Source organism: Pteropus medius, unplaced genomic scaffold (assembly GCF_902729225.1).
Source record: "Pteropus medius unplaced genomic scaffold, Ma_sr-lr_union100, whole genome shotgun sequence".
Lineage (NCBI taxonomy): Eukaryota > Metazoa > Chordata > Mammalia > Chiroptera > Pteropodidae > Pteropus > Pteropus medius.
The window spans coordinates 1,136,398-1,159,743 of record NW_024347790.1 but is presented as its reverse complement, the minus strand read 5'-3'; the positions used below and the strand labels follow the sequence as shown (position 1 = coordinate 1,159,743).

The 23,346-nt window shown below is 42.8% G+C and overlaps 1 protein-coding gene and 1 pseudogene across 5 annotated transcripts in view; both read left to right on the top strand.

Annotated features, from left to right (window-relative positions):
• Positions 1-8,354: 8,354 nt before the first annotated feature.
• On the top strand, positions 8,355-8,473 carry LOC120614761 (uncharacterized; annotated as a pseudogene).
• A 10,198-nt stretch (positions 8,474-18,671) lies between these two features.
• BEND7 (BEN domain containing 7) overlaps positions 18,672-23,346 on the top strand; it is a 77,303-nt gene continuing 72,628 nt past the window's right edge. For 2 of the 5 annotated variants that reach the window (XM_039877415.1, XM_039877413.1), the window contains exons 1-2: positions 18,675-19,118; positions 21,394-21,477. In XM_039877415.1, the coding sequence (XP_039733349.1) occupies positions 19,058-19,118; positions 21,394-21,477 (145 nt within the window). In that variant the 5' untranslated portion in view covers positions 18,675-19,057. Of the gene's footprint in view, positions 19,119-21,393; positions 21,478-23,346 lie in introns of all 5 variants that reach the window. The other 3 variants (XM_039877417.1, XM_039877416.1, XM_039877418.1) reach the window with 2 other exon arrangements.

Here is a 23,346-nt window from a genome sequence, read left to right as displayed (position 1 = left end):
GAGTTCCTGTTGCTCCACATCCTCACTAGCATTTGGTGGTGTCAATGCTTTGGACTTTAGCCATTCTGATAGGTGTGTAGTGGTAGCCTGATGTTTTAATTTGCAATTCCTTAATGGCATACCATGTTGATCACCTTTTCTTATATCTTCATTTGTATATCTTCTTTGGTGAGATGTCTGTTCATATCTTTTGCCCATTTAAAAAAATTGAGTTGTTTTATTAGTGATGAGTTTTATGAGTTCATTATATATTGTGGATACTAGTCCTTTGTCAAAATATGTGTTTTACAAAGATTTTCTCCCAATTTGTGGTTTATTTCATCTCTAAACAGTGTCCTTTGCAGAAGAGAAGTTATTAAATTTCAATGAAGTCCAACTTATCAGTTTTTTCTTCCATGGATCATGCTTTTGGTGTTATATCTGAAAAGTCATCACCAAAAACAAAGCCACTTGGATTTTCTCCTATTTTATCTTCTAGGAGTTCTGTCATTTTGTACATTTAAGTCTAGGATTCATTCTGAGTTACCTTTTGTGAAAGATGTGAAAGGTGTATAGATTCATTTTTTTATATGTGAATGTCCAGTTGTTCAGTTCCATTTGTTGAAAAGATATTCTTTCTCCATTGAGTTGCCTTTGTTCCTTAGTCAAAGATCACTGGACTCTATTTGTGTGGATCTATTTCTTGGCTCTATAGATCAAACTGGGAACAACCGATATCTTGACAATGTTGAGTCTTCCTATCTGTATGTGTGAAATGTCTATTCATTTATTTAGATTTGTTTTGACCTCTCACATCAGAGTTTAGCCATTTTCTTCATATAGCTCCTATACATACTTTCTTAGCTTTATGCCTAAGTATTTCATTTTGAGGTGTAAATGTAAATGGTATTGTGTTTTTAATTTCAAATTTTATTTGTTCATTGTTGTTAAATAATAAAGCGATTCTTTTTGTATATTAACCCTGTATCTTGCAACCTTGCTATAATTATTTATTAGTTCCAGGAATTGTTTTGATTGATTCCTTGGGATTTGCTACATAGACAATCACGTCATCTGCAAACGAAGACAGTTTTATTTTTTCCTTCCCAATCTGTGTTTCTACTTTTCCCTTTTCTCATCGCATTAGCTAGGACTTTCAGATGATGCTGAGTAGGAGCGGTGAGAGTGGACACCCTTGCCTTATTCCCAGTCAAGTGGGAAAGCGTCTAGTTTTCCACCATTAAGGATGACGTTAGCTAGATTTTTTTGTAGATGCTGCAGTCCCCCACCTATCCATGGATACATTCCATGACCCCGAATGCCTGAAGCCACAGATAGTATTGAACCCTACACATACATACCTATGATGAAGTTGAATTTATAAATTACAAGTTAGGCACAATAAGAGATTAAGAATAATAATAAAATAGAACAATTATAACAGATACTGTAATAAAAGCTATGTAAATGGCTTTTAGGCCATAGTTAGGTAAAATAAGGGTGACTTGAACACAAGCACTGCGATAACGCAACGGTCAGTTGGATAAGCGACAGGGCTACTACGTGACTAACGGGCAGGTAGTGTATATGATATGGGTACGCTGGACAAAGGGACGATTCATGTCCTGGGCGAGATGGAGCGGGATGGTGTGAGATAAAACTATCAATTGTTTATTTCTGGAAGTTTCCATTTATTATTTCCATGCTGCGGTTGAGCACAGGTAACTGAAACCACGGAAAGTGAAAATTGTGGAAAGCGAAACCACAAATAAGAGGGGGAGTGCCTACGGTATCCTCCATCACGTAAAGGACGTCCCTCTCTATTTCTACTCTGCTGAGAGTTTTTATCATAAATGAGTGTTGTATTTTGTCAAAATCTTTTTCTGCATCTATTCATAGGATCATGTAACTTTTCTTCATTAGCCTACTGATGTGATGGGTTATATTAATTGATTTCAAATGTTGAACTAGCCTTGCATAACTGCAATAAATCTTATTTGGTTGTGCTGCATACTTTTGTTATGCATTGTTGGATTTGATTTGCTAATATTTTGTTGAGGAGGAACTGCTTTTTAAGCAGCAGTAAAACAAATATTATTTTACAATAATCCACATGGATTTGTGCAAAATAATTCTTTTTTACATTCTTTGCATAGGAGGATGATTAAACAGCATGTTAACTGGGACTATATATTTGAGAACGTAAAGTAAAGGGATCGTGTCGACATAATGATATCTACATGTCTTTCGTATTTGTCCCCGTCTCCACCGGCTGCTTTTCTCTCCATGGGCTATAGCTGGAATCTCGGCTCAATTCTTTCAATTTCTAGTTGTCACTTTTCCACTGGGCGCTTCATGGTCCCCTGCCCCATGCATACTTCAGTGGTCAGACCAGAATTTGAGCACGGTTTAAATGCAGATTTGGGGGCTCAGCACTCTAAGGCTCCCTTCCTTCTGGAGCCCTCTCCTTGCTTCCCAGCTGCTCTTCCAGTTCTGAACTCTGTCCTCTGACAGCACCGTCCAGTAAGGCTGCAACTTCCTGGAGCCTCCTCGGTGATTGGTGAGCATCTCTGGGCAAAAAAACTGCAAACTCAGAACCGTAATGGTGTAGTTCCAATCTTTTAAGTGTAGACTCTCCGATTTCTGCCTGCTTTTAGTCTCTGTTCTAATGTGTTCAAACAGTTGATTTTTTTTATATTTTCATACAGACTTTATTTATCAGTGTTATCTGTGGGAAGGTTAGTCCAACGCAGTATGCCACCATCACCAGAAGCCAAATTTCCCAGTATTACTGTTTTGCTCCGTACTGGAATCAGCCCCCGTTCCCATCCCATTTCTGTTGTTTTTGATAGAACAGGAATTTTGTTCAAATGTCCACCCTCCTCCCACATATCTCTGGAGGTGAATCCTGATTAGTCTACATCAGTGTTATAATTAATTTCCCTTGCATCAGCAATATGTTTAGGAAGGGCCATATTTCAGTCAGGAAACCAGAAGCTTCTTTTTGCAATCCAGATATAAAGTGTTTTAATACAGGATATTGGTGGCTTTACCCAGAAAAAAGGTCCAAGGGAGCAACGCTCAGAGAAATCACCATTGACCTCAACTCGAAGCACTCAAGCAGGTCGTTTTCCAAACTCACCTTGAAGGTTCTAGGAAGGTCGCTCCGCTCACAACTCTGGCTGTAATTGGCTGGAGAACAATGATCTCTCTCTTGCTCTGGCTCAAGGGAGCCTCTCAGCGACACACTCCAGCCTGGAACCATACAACGAAGGGGATTCTGGCAAAGGTAACTCCTGGCTTCTTCCTCTTCAAAGCAAAGGAGCCCTTAGCAGGGGTCACGGTGCTGCCAAGTCAACATGGCTAACCCGACGCAGGGCTGTGACCCAAATGAGCCGAGGGCACAGGGCGGGAAGGGAGCTAGAGAGCTTCCAGAGGTTTATTTGCTGATAAACTAAATAAAACAAGGCTTCACAGAGAGCAGTCCCTCCTCTTCTTCCACTGGATTTTCCTTTTCGCATGTGACTCTTGGAACCAAAGCATCGATCTTTTGACCATGAGAGGAGTCTGCTGAGATGGAGGCCGAGGCGGTGTCTGAAGCCAGTCCAATCTGGACTTCTCGTTATGTGAGAATAAGTGTGATTATTTCAGTCATTTTCAAGTGGTTTTTCTATTACTTGTAACAAATACAGCATATTATTTAGATCATGGAGGTAAATCCCAGAAGAAACCGTTTAAAGGGGTGAAAGTGGGAGCCTTCAGGGAGAAAAACTCGGGGTAACGAGATGTGCTGTTTATTCTATGCATTGTGCTATATTTTACATTGTCGATAAGATAACATGCACTATTTGAATAAAAAATTAGATTAGAAAAGAGACAATCCAACACTAGAAAAGAGACAATCCAACACCTCATGTCCATCCCCCATCATGCTTTTCTCGACTCACTCCATTGTATAGTACAAAAAAAAATGGCAGCTAAAAGCAACAATTCTTCTTTGTTCTTAATTCAGGCAATCTTCATTTCTAACTGCCTACTGTAAAGCTTCCTACGTGAACGCCATTCTCAGCCCCTCAATCCACCGTCTGTCACCAAAATAATCATTCCGAAGGGCAAATACGATCACAACCCTCTTCTATTTAAAATCCTTAACTAGATGCACGGTGTCTCTACAAGATCAAATCCAGATTCCACACTGTGGTACCCAAGACTTGTGATCTGGCCCCCAACACTCTCATGCACATATTCTAAAACTTTGCTTTTCTCCGAACACCCCGTGTTCTCTCGGACCTCCACTCCTTGGCACACACCGTTTCTTTGGTTTGGAATGTCCCTCCTCACCAATCCCTTTTCAACGACCTCTCCTGTGCAGATGTCTAACTCCCTAACTCCTTCCCCCATCTCTCCTTGCAGATAAGCTGTAAGTACCTATCGTCCCCATCAGCACGAATTATACTACACACCAAAACCAGAAAGTCTATGGAACTAAAATATTTTTGGTAACTCATTTGATGGCAAAACAGAGTTGAACTTTTAGATTTATAATCTCACTTTATTCCCCTTCGTGTGAATATCCATTCATTTTGTCGCAGAAATATTAATGGGTTTCATTACAGAGTGAAGCCTCAGACCCCACTGGTGGTGTTATGTAGCATGCAGCTTATGCACCTGTGACCCATCCCCAAAATGGCTACTGCAATATTTCTCATTCCACAAGTTCTAGAACTTTCACTACTCATCGAGAGGTGAGGTCTATTTCCTTTCCCCCGTGAAACTGGGAGTGACTTTATGACTGCCTTGATGAACAAAAGCAGCTCAATGACACTGCTTTTTTATGACTTTTCCATGACTTCCAAGGCAAAGTCATAAAAGGTGATATGCTTGTTTTCCTTTCTCTCTCAAAATGCTTGCCCTGGAAACCCAGTCACTGTGTTGTGAGGAAGCCTGGCCACATGACGAGGCCATTTGTAGGTGTTCTGGTCCACAGCTCCAGCTGAGGTCTCAACTACCAGCCGGCATCGACCGCCATGCACGTGAGTGAGTGATGCCTTCAAGCGGTGCCTGCCCTCAGCCTTCAGGCACCTCGACTGTTGGCCAAGTGGGGCAAAGACAAGCTGGTGCTGCCAAGCCCTGCCCCAAACCCAGATTCATAAGAAAAATTAATGTTTTTGTTGTTTCAAGGCTCTAAGCTTTGGGGTAATTGTTCTGCAGCCATAGTAACTAGAATTCTTGCAAAAATGTGAAATAGTCTAAATACCAAAACCCATCAAAGGTTTCAGATATGTATACTCTAATTGTGCATTTGCGTATCAATTTTTCAATGGAATTAGAAGTTCTTTGTGAACAATAACTAAGTCTTTTCATCCTGGTATTTGCAGAGCCAGTGTTTAAAATTGGATGGGTCCTCAAGGCCTGTCTATTGTATTAATGTTGAATGGATGGGTGAATAAATAAGTAAATAAAGTAATGTCAAATAAATGGTTATTTTGAACTAGTTTTTAGGGGACTCTACTTTCATTCAACTCAATCCATTGCTCAAAAATCACTTAGCATGACTTATCTTTATAATTATTTTCAGTTGATGAAAATATTATTTAAAGTTTCATTAATTTTGCTATCTTGTTTTTTAGCCCAAAGTATTATCTGCTGTGATTACATACTTTATCCATCAAAATATGTTCCAAATTACCCTTGGCTGCTTCTAAAAGTCAAATGCATCTTTTAGGATGAAGACTTCCCATCACTGAGGATTGCCAAAATAATTTGACATAAACTCTGAACGTAATCGTAAAACAGAAGACCCCATGTTATTGCAGAAGGCAATGTTCAAATGCAACGCAATGATGCATAGATGCAAATATTTCAGCATCCATGGTGATAACTTTGGAAGAAAGATTTTCATTAATTTGGAGTATACGTTCCACTTCGCAGGACAAAAATGTTTGTCTCGTGGTCACACGTCACGTCACCCATATATTTAACTACATAAGGGAAAAGGGAAGAAAGGAAGTGAAAAAAAAATAATCATGTCATTAAGACATGCATAGATAATGTCTATTTTTCAGTGTCCCTGGGAATAACTTGGGAATAACTCTTTTAGCTCTTCCCAGGGAATGTTACAATGACGTAATGAACGAGGCACACATTTTACAGTTCTGCTGCCCAGCGCTTGGTCGGGATCTAATGGGTGCTCGCCACCCTGCTTTTCCTCCTTCCTCACCCTTGTGCAGATGGCCTAGCTAGGTGGTGTGTAGGTGTGTCTCAGGAGAATACACATTCAGAGGAAACATTGCTGTGACAGCAAAAAAGTCATTGGATAAATATAAATATCAACCACACAGTGTCTCAAAATAAAAAAATAAAAATAAAAATAAATGCCAAAAGGGAACAAATCTTACAACCCACAGCAAAACTTCTTGAAGATTGTTTTCTTTCTCCCCTCTGATGTCTCACTGTGCCCAGAGGGAACACCGCCTCCAGGCCCCCTTCTTTCTCCTCACTTCCCTCCAAAAACCCCCTCTCTCCCTGCCTCTCATCAGCCCCCTCCACACACACACACACACACACACACACACACACACACACACACACACACACACACACACGCCACCTTGTTCCTTTTCTGCCCTGCCTCTCTCATCTTCTGAATCCATTCCTTTCTCATCCTGCTGCTTTCTGAGATCAATCAGACTGGCCTTGGCTGCATTTAACTCCCTCTCTCTCCCATTAACCGCACACGCAATCCTGGGGCCGGGAACACAGGGCAGGTAAAAGCAGAATTCTCCTGTTCGAGGTGAGTAGGGGGAGAAAGAGGCTGCAAATCCTCAACTATTAATTTTGTTCTCGTCATACCCACATCTTACGAGCCGAATTGCATTTCATGAAACGGTAGTGGTATGATGGGCAATCGTAACCAGATACCCTGCTAGGACCTCATGAGGTAGAGCACGGCCTGGCTATAGATTCCAGGTGAACAGCTCAGGGACCACAGATACATACTGCTGCAGCCCTGCTGGGATCTGGGTAAATTGGTATTGATTCAAATAGACAGGTAAAGTTCCACGAAGAGCTATCTCATTCCTGGGGTCCCCCTCCTTTTACCTGGTACCTCAGCACTACTTTTCTAGGTCTAAAAGGGAGTTTAAAGTCCCAGAAATTGCCAAGAACCTGGCAATGAAAGTCTACCATCCCTTCCTGTGTCCCCAGCCCCTCCGCGTCTCTCTGGACTCTGAACCCTGGTGAAGTTCTGGGGATCAAAAGGTGGAGAAGCTGCAGCAGCAGAAATTTCCATTTATGATAGGGTCACCTAATAAAATACAGGACACTCAGTTAATTTCAACTAAAGAACAAATCATTTCTTAGCTTGTCCTTAAAGAGTCTACGGAAACTCTCTCGTCAGCACACCCTGCATAACAGAGCCCAAAGTCTCAACTCAGTCCTTGGAAAGGGGAGTTGGGAATTTCAAAGCAGAGTGCTTGTAGGGCTGTTTAAAAGTCTGAAGAAAGCCTGCTTTGCTAGATTAAGAAAACATATACCATAATAAAATGTACTATAATAAAAGATACTATAATAAAATGTAACTACACTACCTGGAAAGCTTAAAGAGGGATGAGGGTAGGCATCAGCCAAAGTGCTCAAAAAAAAAAAAAAAAAGAAAGAAAAAGAAAAAGAATTCACAGGAATGTAAAGTAGAGCATAAGGAATATATAGTCAATAACATTGTAATAACTATGTATGGTACTAGGTGGGTACTCGACTTAATACGGTGACCACTTTTTAAGGTCATAAATGTCTACTCACTATGTTGTACACCAGAAACCGAGATAAGATTGTATGTCAACTATAATTTTAAAATTAATGAATTAATTTTAAAAATTCATGATTCTTTTTCTTGAAAGACACTAACACAGATTGAGTAGCAAAGAGAAAATTTGAAGTGATAAATACAGTCCGATCTGGTTAATTCTCACTTTCTTATCTTCAATCCCAATCATTCTAACAAAAAAAGAAAAACAAGAATCTCGCCCTAATTCTTCAAAGACTGAAACTATTGCAGTGTCACTTCATAGTGCTAAATCATTATTTTGAAAGCAAATATGGAATGTATTACATTTTGTTATACGAGCATAAACTATTCTAGTTAAATTAGTAAAAATTATTAGAAGTGTATAGACGTATCTACATAGTATTAATTACTAATAATCAAATTATGAAACCAGAAGAATCACCAAATCACCTAAGTTTCATAGCAGATATCCAACTTGTTTTCTTTTGCTGTTTTTAAAAACTACATTACCCCCCATAAGATATAGAACTTGTCAAAGCATTTTCGAGCAAAGGTTCAAGGGTTGCACTACAAAGGATTCTGCGGATGTGTCTACAGCCATGCCACCCTGAACGAGCCTGATCTCGTCTGATCTCGGAAGCTAAGCAGAGTTGGGCTTGGTTAGTACTTGGATGGGAGACCACCTAGGAAGACCAGGTACTGTAGGCGATACATACATACATAAAATAACGAAGGATTCTGCAGATGAAAAGAAAAGACCCTCTGGCCTCAGGATGGACAGGGAGTGTGCTGGTTCATGGGCAGCAGCCACCACCACCACCACCACCACCACCACCACGAGGGGCGAGGAGTGCTGAGCGACCTCCTGTGCCCAGGGCTATTCCCTGTTGCCCGAATGGTAGGGGGACTCCGGGGAGGTTGGGTCACTGATGAGATTCAGCCCCAGGGGAGGCAGAGCGGGGAAATGGGGATAGGCATTTAGAGCGTGCCCGAGGACTGGAACAGGACCAGGCTTCGGACCAAAGGCCCAGGCAGTCCCAGATCAGCCTGTCCTGCTTACGCCTCCTCTGAAAGAGTCCAAAAATTATTCCCCACCTTGAACTCTCAGCTTGAAAGGACTGCTATTCTGCTGAAACATGACGTCAGAGGTGCGATGGTTAGCGGTATGCATCCACTTGATGGGCCATGGGCGCCCACATTAAACATTCCTTCTGGATGCGTCTGCAGGGCATTTCCAGGTGGCGTTAGCAGATACAGTGCTAGGACCTCATGAGGTACAGCACGGCCTGGCCATAGATTCCAGATGAGGTCTGCAGCTGGGTCAGTGGATCTGGGTGATGGCCCTCCCTGGGGTGGGCAGGCATCACCAATCCACCGAGGACCCGAACAGAACAAAAAGGCAGAGAAAGGAATGCACCCCCTTTACTTCCTACCTGTCTGCTTGAGCTGGGACTTCGGTCTTCTGTCCTTGGACTGGGACTTATGCCATCGGCTCCCCCAGTTCCCAGGCCTTCAGACTCAGGATTATGGCACTGGTCTTCCTGGGTCTCCAGCTCCACACTCAGCTCATGGGACTTCTCAGCCTGGACCACGTGAGCCGGTTCCCCAGATCTCTCTATCTGTATGTACATCTATGTGTACGTCTGTATCTAAATCTCTCCCATTGATTCTGTTTCTCCGGAGAACCCTAACACAAGAGTGAAAACAAGTCCATTAAAAAAACATCATAGACGGAAATGAACTTGGACTTACCAACCTGGCGACGTGCTCCTGCACATCCCTTCTCCCCACATCCCTTCTCCCCACATATTTTAGAAGTGACGGCCCATGCAAAGACAGCAGCTTGTCCCCAGTTTAGCAGCTAACCAAACTGCATGCTCACTGAAGGCAGAAGTCTCTCAGAGATGTGTAGCTCCCACAGGGCCTAAAACCTAGAAGCAAGTGCTTCGCACGTAGGTAGCAGTTTCAGAGAATTAACGAAGGCCATCTCCAAATTACATGCTGACATTTAACAACACTAATGAGTATCGCATTATTGACCTCGAAAAAGAAAACTGAATCACACAGACACCACCCTGCCGTTACAGTTCTCCTAGACGCCTTTAGAATGAGACTAAAACACAGATCAGGCAAGTGTGGGGCAGACTGCAGTCTCCAGGCCATCAGTTGGGCCCCCTTCACCAGCATTAAATTAGCCATGAGAAAATGAATAAAAGTCTCATCAGCATGTTATACACATTGGCAAAAAGAATAAATAAAACCATTTTGACAAAATCTGTCTCCCTTTTCTAAAGACTTGTTCATTTGATCTTTATCCTAAACCTTCCTTGACATAATTAACCAAAGGTTGAAAACTAAAGATATGAGACATGCAAAAGCTTATTAGATTATCTAGTCTACATTTAGGCCACATGTGCTATTACATGTTCCCTGCAGAAATATTTTCTAGAACTCTGTCTAATTCTTTTCCAGTAGACGGCCTCTAATGCTTTAGTCTTTTTCTGAGGAGCTTGTCCCAGTTAGGCACATCTTAGACACCTGACAATTTTTCTGAAACTTCTATTTCAATATGTCATATTTAAATTTTGCCCCATTACTCCTACTTAGCCCCTTTTCTCATCACCATATTGTATACTTTTCATATTCCTTTTCAGGCATAATTTAACCATGCTTCACACATTAACTTGAGTAGACAGTATATGGTATAAATTGCAGAAAACAGCGATGTGTGAAGACATTCTGTGGTGAATAAATTAAAACATTAATTTCAGACATATCAAACTAACGCTTTTTAAATTCGTGGTTCCTACAATTTTCAGACCTGTTTCTAAAGTCTTTGAAATGGGGGAATTAAACGGAAAAGATTAGTTTAAAACCTCTACTTTTATTTCATAGGTTGGAGATCAGCCATTGCCATGAATATTTAAAAGAAGAATTTTTGAAAGAGAATTTAACACAGAGGGCCTCCTCTGACTTCAGATGTTGACATTCAGACATAGAGGTGGGAAAGACATAATCACCACCAATCCAGCAGGTAAGAGAGAATTAAGGTTATTGCCAATCCCGAAAGGACTTTCTCGCCCCCAAGTACATGTACAACGAATCTGAATTGACTGAAGAAGCAAACGTGTTTATAGAATGAAGGGAAGATTTAAAAAAGGAGAACCTAACTCAAATTTAACCGAAATTTTTATGTGAAAAGAAAAATATTCCCAGCACAGGCTCTCCTGGGATTCTCCAGTTTCTGGTTTCCACAGGAATATACATGGAACTGGCACCAACACACACACAACCACACACACACACACACACACACACACACTCTCTCTCTCTCTCTCTCTCTCTCTCTCTCTCGTTTTCTAAGTAGTGAGACTTGAGAAAAGAATCAAGTTTATCCTCATTCCCAGTTTTATTTTTCTCCGTAGTATTGATCATTTATACCATACTTTCATTTATTTCATTTATTGCCTCTCTCTCCCAGCCCCCCCGCCACCTAGAATCTAAGCTCCATGAGGACAGAAATGTTGTTTTGTTTTGTCTTGTTCACTTCAGTATCCCCAGGGCCTAGAAGAGTGCCTGACCCATAGTAGCAGTTAATAAACATTGATGGAATGAATTCATTTATTTGGCCCTGATTTCTCTGTTTAAGGAATCAAACAGAAGGATATGCATACTTCTCTGTTAAAATTGTCCCCAAATTGTCTGAGATCGTGCCACTAGGAAGCAATCAAGCTGGGCTTCAAATGCAAGAGCTAGGATCTCCCTCCCCCCAAATTTCGCTCCACTATTGGAAGTTCTTTAAATTCCCAAAGGAGGCTTTGAGATAGTATTAATCCTTAAAATATAAACTAGAAAACATCTCTGTCTGACTAATTAGAGGTGCTAAAGATGAATCCCCACGAGGGCTGAGGTAGAGTCTCAATTGTCTCGGTCTCAGCTCATGACAGAGGCCTGGTATTAAGCAATAAATGAGGGCCAATGGGAAGAGCTGCCCTCAACTGTGCTAGCCACACAGGTCTAAGCACCTACTTACACTAACTCATTCACTTTTTACAATAATTCTATATGGGAGTACAATTACTATTCTCAGTTTCCAGATGAAGAACGTAAGGCATAAGAGAATAAATAACTGACGGTTATCAATGTGTTGTCTCTTGCGGGCAAACCCAACTCTCTTTGCCTTGTTTTGTGAGCTGGAGCCGGTGGGACATTAGGCTGTGTCAACAGAGGGCACCAGAGGGACACTGCATGGCTGCGGCCCCAGGAAGACCCTCCCTTACGGGCTCTGACCCTCCACACTTTTTATTCAGTGTGGGAGCCCAGAGGGCAGCTGCACCGCGGGCCACGTTTTCCTCACAGGTACCTGTTTCTGCAGACCAGCTCCGGCCCCACCTCCTGGGAGGTCTTTTGTTCCCATGTTCCTGTGGTAGCCACAGCTTCTCTGAAGAGGACTGAACCCCAGGCTTGGGGGAGGTGTGGGGGTTCTTAGTTCCTTTATTGTGCCCCATCCCTCAGCCAAGAGGTAGAGGTCGCACCTTGTGTACCCCTTAGATGCCTTTATTCCTTCTAGCAGCTAACCCTTTCTACTAGTTTACAATTCTTTATATTAGATTGTCCCTGGATATAGTGCTGGGAGGGGTCTGTATTCTATCAGTCCCCAAATTGCCCGAGATCGTGCCACTAGGAAGCAATCAAGCTGGGCTTCAAATGCAAGAAGTCTGATACCAGAGGACACACTCCAAACTGTGATGTTACGCTGTCTGGGACAAAATCCAGGCTAACTTCCCCTATGGCCTGGACACCTCTACTGGCACAGGAAGTGTTTACTTCCCTAGGAGTTTCATTCAATGGCAAAAATGAGAATTGTGGTACCTGGGTAAGATGTTGAATTTCATCTTCTCAAGAATGGTATGGACTAATATCACACAATTCTAAATCTTAATATTTCAAATCACTTTCACATGTAGGATTTCACCCAAACAACTTTGTATAGTTCATAAGGCACATATTATTCTTCCTATAAAGAAGCTGAGACCACATATTAAAATTTTGCATGAGAAGTTAAACTCATTTCCCAACTCCCAGCCAGAACTTTGTCTACATCATTGTCTTGCCTTGAGGTTTAATTACTCCGGAGTCGATTTGACTAGAAGACTGAAAAATGGATCCCCAAAAGATCCACGTCCTGGCCCTTGGCACCTGTGAATATGATCTATATGGGAAAAGAGTCATTGCAGATGTGATTAAATTAAGGATCTTGAGATGAGGAGATTATCCTGGATAATTGAGATGGGACCTAAATGCCATCACAACAGTTGTTATAAGAGAGAAGTGAGGGAAACTCTACACACAGAGAGAAGGGGTGCTGTAGAGAGAAGGGGTGTCGTGAAGACAAGGGCAGAGATTGGAGCAATGCAGCCGCAAGCCAACGAATGCCTGCAGCTTCCGGCAGCTAGCAGAGGCAAGGTGCAGAAAGAGGCAAGGAACAAATTCTTCTCTAGAGCCTCTGGAGGGAGCACGGCTTTGCTGCCATCTCGATTTTGGCCCAGTGATACTGATTTCTGATTTCTGGCCTTCAGAACTATGAGAGAATAAGTACATTATTTTAAGGCACCTTTGTGGTAATTTGTTCTAGCAGCCTCAGGAAACTAATACACTGACAAATTCAAGTTTAAAAGAAAAGTATGCAGATAGAAAATAACTTGCCTAACACGACATAAAAAGATCTATAAACCCAGCTGCATAAAAATTCAGAAGGACGTTGAGAATGAAAACACAAGCTACAGACTGGAAGAAGACATTTACAGTATAAATATCTTACAAAGGACCTGTATCCAGAATATAGAAAGAACTCCTTCGAATTAATAAAAAAAATCAACAACTCAAAAAAATTTTAATGGGCAAAATACTTGAATAGGCTTATTACTAAAAGGATGTCCAAATGACAATAAGCATATGAAAATGTGCTTAACATTATCAGCCAATTGGGGAATGCAAATTAAAATCCCAATGAGAAAATGATATATCACTACGCCCCTGATGACACCAAGTGTTGGTGAAGATATAGAATAGCTAGAACTCTCATACACTGCTGGTGGGAGCGTCAATTGGTATATCTTAGGAAAACTATTTGACAGTCTGCTAAAGCTAAACGTATGTATATGCTAAAATTCAGATAGTCCATTCATGAATAGATACACATGATTAAGTATGCTTATGTCCATCAAAAGACATGAACTAAAATGCCCAAGAAAACCCATCGACAGCAGAATGGATAAAAAACTGTGGCACATATCTGTAATGAAATAACAGACAGCAATGAAAAAGAACAAACTACTGCCACACCTAACAACATGAATGAATCTTGCAGACGTAATATTAAGCAAAAGAAGTCTGACACAGAACAGTACACGCTGTATGATTCCATTTACATGAAGTTCAAGAATGGGCAAAACCAAGTCACAGTGGCAGAGGTTACAACTGTGGTTTCCTTGGGGGGTCATATGCTGGAAGGAAGCATGGGAGAGGCTGCTGGTGTGCTGGAAAAAGTCTGTATCTTAACCCAGGGGGAAGGGACTTACACGGATGTATACAAAAGTAAAAGAAACTGAGCCGTATACTTAAGATTTTTGTTCTTTACTGTATACAAGTTAGATGTTAATAAAAAAAGAACACTAAAAATGGATGTTAAGGATAGAAAGGTATTAAGGTTAATGCATCACCTTTAGGATAGTGAGGAAACCAGCATCCCAGTTGAGTTTTACTAAAAAATGGTCTTGTGAAAACTAATTTCCTCATTTGTAAAACTGGAATATTAATAGCTACCAACCTCATATCGCGATTAATATGCGGATAGAGTAAGATAATGTATAAATATCCTTGTGTTCCAATAAGAGGAGCCCCACATGAATATAAGGTAATATTATTTGTGGGGTGTTCCAAGAACTCTTTTTCACTTAAATAATCTCTTATACAGAGGGGAGAGGGGAGGGGGGAGGGAGGAAGTAGACAGGATAAAAGGGGTCAGATATGTGATGACAGAAAGAAATCTAACGATGGGAGGTGAACACACAATGTAAATATATATATATGTATATATATATACGTGCGTGTGTGTCTTAATGTTAAAATGTACAGCTGAACCATCGAATTTCATTAACCAATGTCACTATAAAAAATAAATAAAATATTGCAATTAAAAAAAACTCGTAAATACTACTTTCTTTCTTTTAAACAAGTCGTTAAAACCCATAAAGTAAATGAAAGTGGAAACTTGAGTCAGGACAGCATCAAATCGATATATTGGGGGTTAAACTAGCACTGCCTATCTTTTCCATGACCCTTCTGATGGGCAATTGTCATAAAACTGAAAAGTTAATATTTATACTTACTAAATCTTTCTGAAGGTGTCCAGAATCTACTTAGTGACAGGATTTTCAATTCTAGAGACTCCAATAAAAGATTTATAAACAGCCTTGAGCCCAATAATACCATACAGCTTATCTCTTTCTTTTTGAGGGCTATTGGTAAAACAATTATACAATAATCTGGTTGTTGTCACATCTATCTACATAGTTCAAATCATAGAGTCCCTCTAAACCTGAGCTGTCCAATATGGTAGCCAGCAGGCACATGTGGGTATTGAGCACTCGAAATTCAGCTGATCTGAATTGATTTGTCCTGTAAGTGTAAAATACGCACCATTTTCAAAACTTTCTCCCCCTAAAAAGTAAAATATCTCATTAATATTTTTATACTGATTACATGTCAAAATGATAATATGTTAAACATACTGGGTTAAGTAACATATATTATTAAAATGAATTTAACCTATTTATTTTTACTCTTTTTTAATATGGCTAATAGAAAACTTTAAATTCCATATATGGCTTGGATTATATTTCTATTGGACAGCAAAGCTCTAAATAAAGGTGGAAATTTTTATAATGCTATTCCTTTCAAGACAGAGTTTTCAGAAAGAGAGTTTTAAGAATTAGGGTTAAGATTACTTAATGTTTTCTGGACAAATCTTTGTCTAAGATTAAAACCTTTGTTTAATCTTTACGATCAACTGAGTTTTAGAATGGTCATGTGATGTTGGTCTACATGAAATCACAGAACATTTGACACATATATTGACATGAATATTTAATAACATGTAAACCTGCAGTTCTAAAACTTTCCAGGGCTTTGAACTATAGAGGCAGAGAAATGACCTTAGTTCATATACGGAACTTCTCGGGACACCCCAACACAAAATCTATGTTCAATTAACCAAAAACAATACTGGTATGGACTGAATTATGCCCCGCCAAGTTCATGTGGAAGGCGTGAGCCCTAGTGTGATGGTATTTGGAAGTGGGGCCTGTGGGAGGTAATTAGGTTTAGATAAGGTTATGAGCATGGGACACCGATGATGGGGTTAGTGCCTTTGTAAGAAGAGTTCTCTCTTTCTCTCTGCCATGTAAGGACACTGTGAGAAGGTGGCCATCTGCAAGCCAGGAAGAGAGCCCCCACCGGGAACTGACACTGTCAGAGCTTGATCTGGGATTTCTGGCCTTCGGGACGACGAGAAAATTAATTTCTATTGTTTAAGCCACCCAGTCTATTGTGTTTTGTTATGGCAGCTCGATCAACTAGTACAGATACCTACCACTTAAAGCAATCTTTTTATTATCACAATTAATTTTTAATAATTATGACTATATACAGTTTTGTTATATAAAGGCATGGTGATTTGCACGATATGGAGAAAAAATAAACATTTGCTGATTTTCTCTGTAAGTTAATAGGGCAGATCTGACTTCTAGCCTCGGGAGACCACCTGGCTCACAGACCTTCTTTGAAGAGTCAGGAAAAAGGGTCAAGGAAAAAGATTATTACTTTGAAATATTTTCTTAACTATATAAAAAATATTTTCTTCAGTAAGTGGAATTCATATTTCCACTTGAACTGAAAATGCAAAGTTGTTAACATTTCCCCTAGGGATCTGCTTCTTGGTATGGCACAATCATTTCATCATAGTATAAGCAAAATAAAATCTCATTTTATGCTCTGAGGCATGAATGGTGCTAAATGTCCCTCGGTCAGTATAAAACTCGGCTTTGTGACTTTTGGAATAACATTTTAAGAAAACATTACAAAAAAAGAAAAGGAAAGGGTCCCAGCGTGAGGAACAAAATCATATCCTTTGTTTCTCTAGAAACATTCAAAACATCTTTGGGTTTTTAACTGCTTAGTTTTAAGAAACAAAGAGAAAGAGAATGGAGGAGAATCAAATAGGGTAGTTGATTTAATCCCTGTTATCACTTTAACCCCTTCTGCCACCTTTCAGGGCTCCAAGGGGTCGAAGAACTCCAAAAAGCTCTATACAAAATTTTGTTGGTCCTATACATATTTTCTGGGGAAATGGCCCTGAGCTTTGAACATAATCTTGAAGAAGACAGTGACCAAAAAGGTTAATGACCTCTCGTTTAAGGGTTTGCTTTAGTGAACTGAACGAACAAGTCTCCTCTCACCTGGCCAAGTATAAGCAGCCTCCCCGCTTGCTGCTTACCACCTAAGACCTCAGGATGTGCACCAGGCCTCGCTTCCACTACTTGGTAGTAAACTTGTTTCTTGGTTTTGTTTCCCAGTGTGCATATGTCTATGCCAGTCACCTCCAATATCTCCCTTCCTCGAAGCTGTCCTACTCTGTACATCTCTGTTCAATAAAAGTGAACCCTGAGTGGCTGTCTTCCCATTCGAGGCCCACCATAGAACCTATTCCATTCATCGACATACCCTTCCCTTATTCCTCTCTACTCTTTGGGGCCACTTGAATTTGCCACAGTACTAGATGGGTTGTTTGTCCCTTTACTCTCTGTATTTGGGTTTAGAAATGATCAGTTTGGGAGGGACTTTAAAGCAGGTCAGATCCTTTACTGCCATGCCCAGGTGTTATAAAAAATTCTTATCCATTCCCGCCCTAAAGATGTGAGGAAAAATGGGGTGCTCTTAACTACCCAGACAAGAATATTATATAAAAGTAATAAAAGCTTTCTGTTGACGTCAATTATGTTGGCACTACTACATCAAGTGGCAGAGTCCTCTGCACCTGCCCGGCCATGTCTTCCCTAAGAGTCAGCAGAACGGTCAAGCACCCACTAACGTTGCACCCCTTACCCGTCCACCTTCTCCAAGCCCCCCACATTCCAAGTTCTTTCCTTGAATATAACTCTGCATCTCCCTACAACCCTCCTTGTATCGGGGTAAAGAATTAAGAGTCACTTTCTACACTCTTCTCGCCACTAAATTCTAAACCCTCTTCGTTTCCTTGAAGAGCACAGAGGAGTAAGTTTGAGGGTATTTGTTTTTTCTAAAACTTGCCTAAAACCAGTGACTCTGGCCCTTGGACATCCTGGACCTCAAGGCGAAGGGGGGACTGGTCAGGAGGGTCCGCGACACCCAGGACTATTTATAACAAGGTCCGCCCCAGGGAGCGGCGGCCGGAGGCGGGTGAGCCGCGGCGCCGGGACTCCCTGACCCCCGCGGCGCGGGCCTGAGGACCCCCCGGGGAAGGCCGGCCGGGCCGGGCCGAGGGCTCTGCGGCCTCCGGCTCCTCCTCAGAGCGCGCGCGGCCAGGCCGGTCGGTGGGTGGCGGCGGCCCGGGCCCCCGGGGATGGCGGCGGCCGCGCTCCGCCAGCAGGTGGCCCCGGGGTCCCGGCAGCGCCGCCTCCTCCCGGCGCCCCTCCTCCCGCGGGGGCGGTCAGCGCCCCGACCCGGCTCGCACCCCGCCGCCGCCGCCGCCGCCGCCGCCGCCGCCCTCGGCCCGCCCGCCGCCCGCCCGCCGCGTCCCCGGGGCCGCGCTCGCCACCGCCACCGCCGCCGCCGCCGCGTCCGGAGCTGCGCCCAGGCCGGCCCGCGGCGACATCCCGGGGCGCCCGCGGCCCCGGCCCGCCCTCCCCGCCCCCAACTCGCTCCCCAACGGAAAGTTCGGCTCCGGCCGCGTTTTCCCAGGAGCCGGGAAGCCGCGGGGGCCGGGGGGCGTGCGCAGGGGACCCGGAGGCGGCGGCCGGGAGGGGGCAACTTCTCCCGGGAAAGCGCCTCCTGCCGAGCCCCGCGCGCCGCAGCCCCCCGAGCGGGTTCGGGGCGGCTCTTCCCTGCCCGCGGCCTCCCCCCTGCGGATTCCGGAGACGGACCTTGGTCCCCGCGCTCCCGCTGCCGGGTGACAAGCGCCCGCGCCGCCGCCGCCCCTCGGCCGCCGCTCCCTGCGCCCGGCCGCAGCCCTGCCTCCCGCCTCCTGCCCGCACCATGGAGTTCTCCGAGAGGAAGAGGAGCAGGAAATCCCAGAGCTTCAAACTGGTGAGCCGAGGTAAGCGGCGCCGAGCCGGGCGGCCGGGCGGCGGGCAGGGACGTGGCGCCGCGTAAACAGCCCCGCGCGCGGCCCGCGCCCCGCGCCCTGACCGCGCGTCCCGCTCCCGGGCTCCGGGACCCCCGCGTCCCCTCCCCCAGGCGGGCCGCGGCCGCTCACGCCGGGCGGCCGGCAAAGTTGTGCGGGGGGAGGCGGGAGGTGGGTATTCCGCGTAAACAAGTCGGAGGGCACTGAGGAAATTAGCAAACAATGACACTTGGGGAGCAGAGCGAGCCCTCTTTGGTATTCCGCTCCCGCGGCCAGGGTGGGGGCTGGGGGGAGAACCGCCTTTCCATCAGGCCGTGCGGACACCCATGCCGACCAATGGTTGTGGGCTCGGGCTTTTTTTTTTTCCCCCCCCGAAAGAGAAGGGGGAAAAGGTGGTGGTGGTTCTTTGGAGAATGGGAAAGGAGCTCACGAGGCGTACAAGACCACGTAAGAATTGTCGACGTCCAACATCTTTTCTAGATATGTTATTTGGGTCGGAGAGGGGTTTTAGAATAGATCGCTTACCAGAGAAGTATCATTAAAAAAAAAAAAAAAAAATTCAGCCAGTTCCTGACGATTTAACAGGTGTACACCACCAATCTCTCTGGGTTTGGGTTGATTTCGCCAGGGGAGGGGAAAGTTGGACAGTGTCGTCAGCTGAGCAGTCCGTGTTCAGTTACTTGTTAGAGTCTTCAATTTACTGATTTGACTCTTAAACGGTCAGAACTTAAGAGCAGATGTCAAAATATGTCTATCAAAATGCATTTTGTCACTTTAAACAGGGGGCAGGCGACTTTTTTCCTTGGTCATGTCTTAAGTCCTAATACTGAGTTTAGAACTACCCTGTTTAAATAGCTTCTTTGAATGGACTTGAGGTCAAACCCTAAACACAGAACCTGTCCACTTTCCTCCCTCACTTTTCTCCAGCTTTGGCAGCAGAGTAGCGAGCATGGGGATTGTTTTAACAACCCGGAGAAGTCTCATGTAAGCTGATGAAAATTAGAGGGCAATTGCAAGTAATAGAGCTTTTCAAACTAAGCTAACTATGATGTGAATTCAATAAAACCTGCTCTTAGTTCGTCTGAAAATGGTTTTATTATCGACATTTTGAAGATCCACTCATATGTTTTCCCTGATTTAGTTTGACACTGTTTAATGAAAGAGACCTGAAATAGTTTTACATATTTAAAATATTTGGCTCTTTCTTTTTTCTACGTACATTTTGTTCCTTAGCAGTGTCGATTACTCAGTCATTTGGACTTTTAAAATCTCTCCATGTGTTACTGACCTATTGGTCTATCCGATTCATTCAGGAATGCAGGCTTCTTTCTTATTTATGACCTCAGGAAACTTACTACTTTATCTTAAAAGTGAGAGTACTTCCGTAGACCTTGTCCTGTGAGGTCCAAGGCCAAAATAAGGGAATAGCTGTTAAGAAGAAACCTGTATTTTCTTACCTAGATGATTTTCTTTTTAGAAATAGATTGCCGAAACACAGTAGCCTCTATAGAGAAGCTTGTAGAATATTGTGTTTTAAAGTTTGACTGACATAGCAAGTTTTTTCTTTTTTCTTTTTTCCCCTAAATTATGGGTCTGATTCTTCTCTCTGCTCTGCAGGTGCTTTTTTAGAAAATAAACCATTGCATATTAAAGTGCAGTAGTTGAATGCAGAAGACTCACTTGTGTAAGAGATGAGAATCTTGCTTTCCTATCCAAATTATACTATATTCGAAATAACAAATCAGTATTTTTCCAGCGTGATTGCCTGAAAGCTGCTCAAAGGCAGAGATTTTTCTGGGTAAACTGAGAGTGCCAGGTAACTCTAAAATATACCATTATTCGTGCGCTCATGAAAATGGGTTGTGGAAATAAATTTGGAACCCTCCCTGGCATATGATTGGGCAAGGTTTTCCTTTTCTTTATAAACGTTTTTGTCATTTGAAAGAAAAGAAGCCTAGTAATTGGCATCTGTGGGCCAAATTTACTGTGAAAACCGTGTGATCAAGCAAAGCCGTTTTCTAAAGTCAAAGTAAAATTTCAAGTTTGTGTACTTCAGAGTAAGCAAAGTTTTAGGGAATTTTTTAGTGACTACAAATGCTGCGATTGACTGAGTTCTGGAAAATTATATTTCTAAATGGAAGTATAGGTTATCCATACTATATATATATAATGAGATTCTAGTCTTTATTGTTCATTCATATCTTGCAGGCCATTAGGATTCTAATTTTTGATTGTTTTCTCATCCCAGATTATCACCATGAGGTATATAAGGTCTCAGAATTCAGCAACGATGTTAATGGGGAAGCCAAAGAGACACAACCCATTTTTTTAGGTAGGTTCCTATGTCAATTAATTTCTCAGCAAAAAAAACGTGGCCATTTGCAATTAGGGGAAAAAATAAGAGGGGATCGTGCCAGAACGGGAAATGTCTGCCATTGCTTAATGTATGACATTCTTTTCAAGACCTTTTATTTTACAGATTGCCAATATATCCCTTATTAACATTGCTAAAAGTTGTAATTTCAGACATAAATGTTTATTAGTGTCTACACACAGTGCTAATTATCACTCACTCCCAGAGCCAGATGCTGACGGTGCATTTTTGTCGCTCTGCGTTCACCCCATTTACATTGCATATTTGCTGGCATGCTTCACTGGCAATAGTTTGTGTAATTGGGGTATTACATCTTTGACATCTGGATAACAGAAATTCAATTTCCAGGAAGCTGCTATTTGTTTGGTTTCCCTTCTGCCTTGGGTGGGATAGAGGATTAATACGCTGTCTTATTATAATGTCCCTTCACCTTTGTGGCCTGGTTGCTAATCCTGCCATGACAAAATTAAATTAAATCTACAGTCAGAAAGCATAAGGAAAATAAAAGTGCGATTGTCTGCGTAACCTCCTCTCGATAGTCCTGGTTATCATTGCACAGCTCCTCGTTTCTCTGGCTTTGCGTTCATTTCATGCCAACATTTGGGGTCAGAGACTAGCCATGCTTTGCTCTCACCGTCCTCATTCCCAGCTCAGCTCTGGGACAAACAGAGCAAAAGCAGCTTCTCTGAGACCTTCTGACAAGCGTAGCTGCATGATGGATGAATTGGTAGCCCGAAATGTTGCCACTCTTTCTACGTGTAGTTTTGGGTACAAATATCGTACGTGAAGGAACTTGCATATGCAGTTCGTTCTCTGCAGACCACGAGCCAAAAATCACACGACTTAGGATTTCGCCTCTAGGAGTGAAGGGCCCATAAATCAGAGGGGAGAGTAAACGGTGGCATTTGGCTCTGACCTTGCCCATGCTGGACGCCTCTCCACCACTGGTTGTAGGGGAAGGGCTGGATGCTGCACAACAAGGAAGCGGAGAAGGGGAGAAAGTCTGGGCAAGAGTGATTAAGAGCAAGGGCCAGGATTGCCATATCCCTGGGGAGAGTCGACAGGGCTTAAGGGAGCAGGATTGCTGCTCAGACCCAGGGTAAGCAGTGCCACAAATGAAGACAGTGTGGAAGCCAGACAGCGCGGTCCTCTGTCACCGGGATCTCTTTCTTTGTTGTTGTTTGAAGAAGAGAAAGGAGGGGTTGCAAAGGACTTAAAAGTCAGACAGACACTTGATAGAGGTAAAATAGGAGGGAAACGTCAGCATTTCCTACACAAGCGATCGTTGGAAGAACGTGGATTGTTCCATCAAGGGAGAGAATATTACTGAGGCCAGCCTGCTCTCAGCACCTGTTTACTGGTAGGAGAACTAAAATCCAAAAGGTTGATAGTCAGATGAAACGCTGTAAACCAGAAAGAGAATATTCTTGCATTGTACTCTTTGTTCCTTAAACTTAGTTGAAATTCTGTATTTTCATTTCCCTAAACTTAACGGTTTAGAATTCTGTGTCTAGGTACCGTTCGTTTTAGCCATTTGAAATGGAGAATTTGCCTAGTAGTAGAAAATTTACATTTATCATAAAAATGGAACATCATGTCTTGGTCGAGTATTCTCCAACGAAGCAGGCTTTCCCCCCCTTCCTGCTATGGACTTGGAAAACAGTAAGGACGCTTTACAGCAGGTTAACTCTGGATATGAGAGAGTGGAGGACAAAAAACAGGGAGGTAGTAGTGCTCAGAATTCGGTCACATGCACACTCTTGAAGGGGCAGACATTGCTGCTTTCATTTTTCCCAGCTCAGGTTCAGGAAGATAAGAGAACCTCGA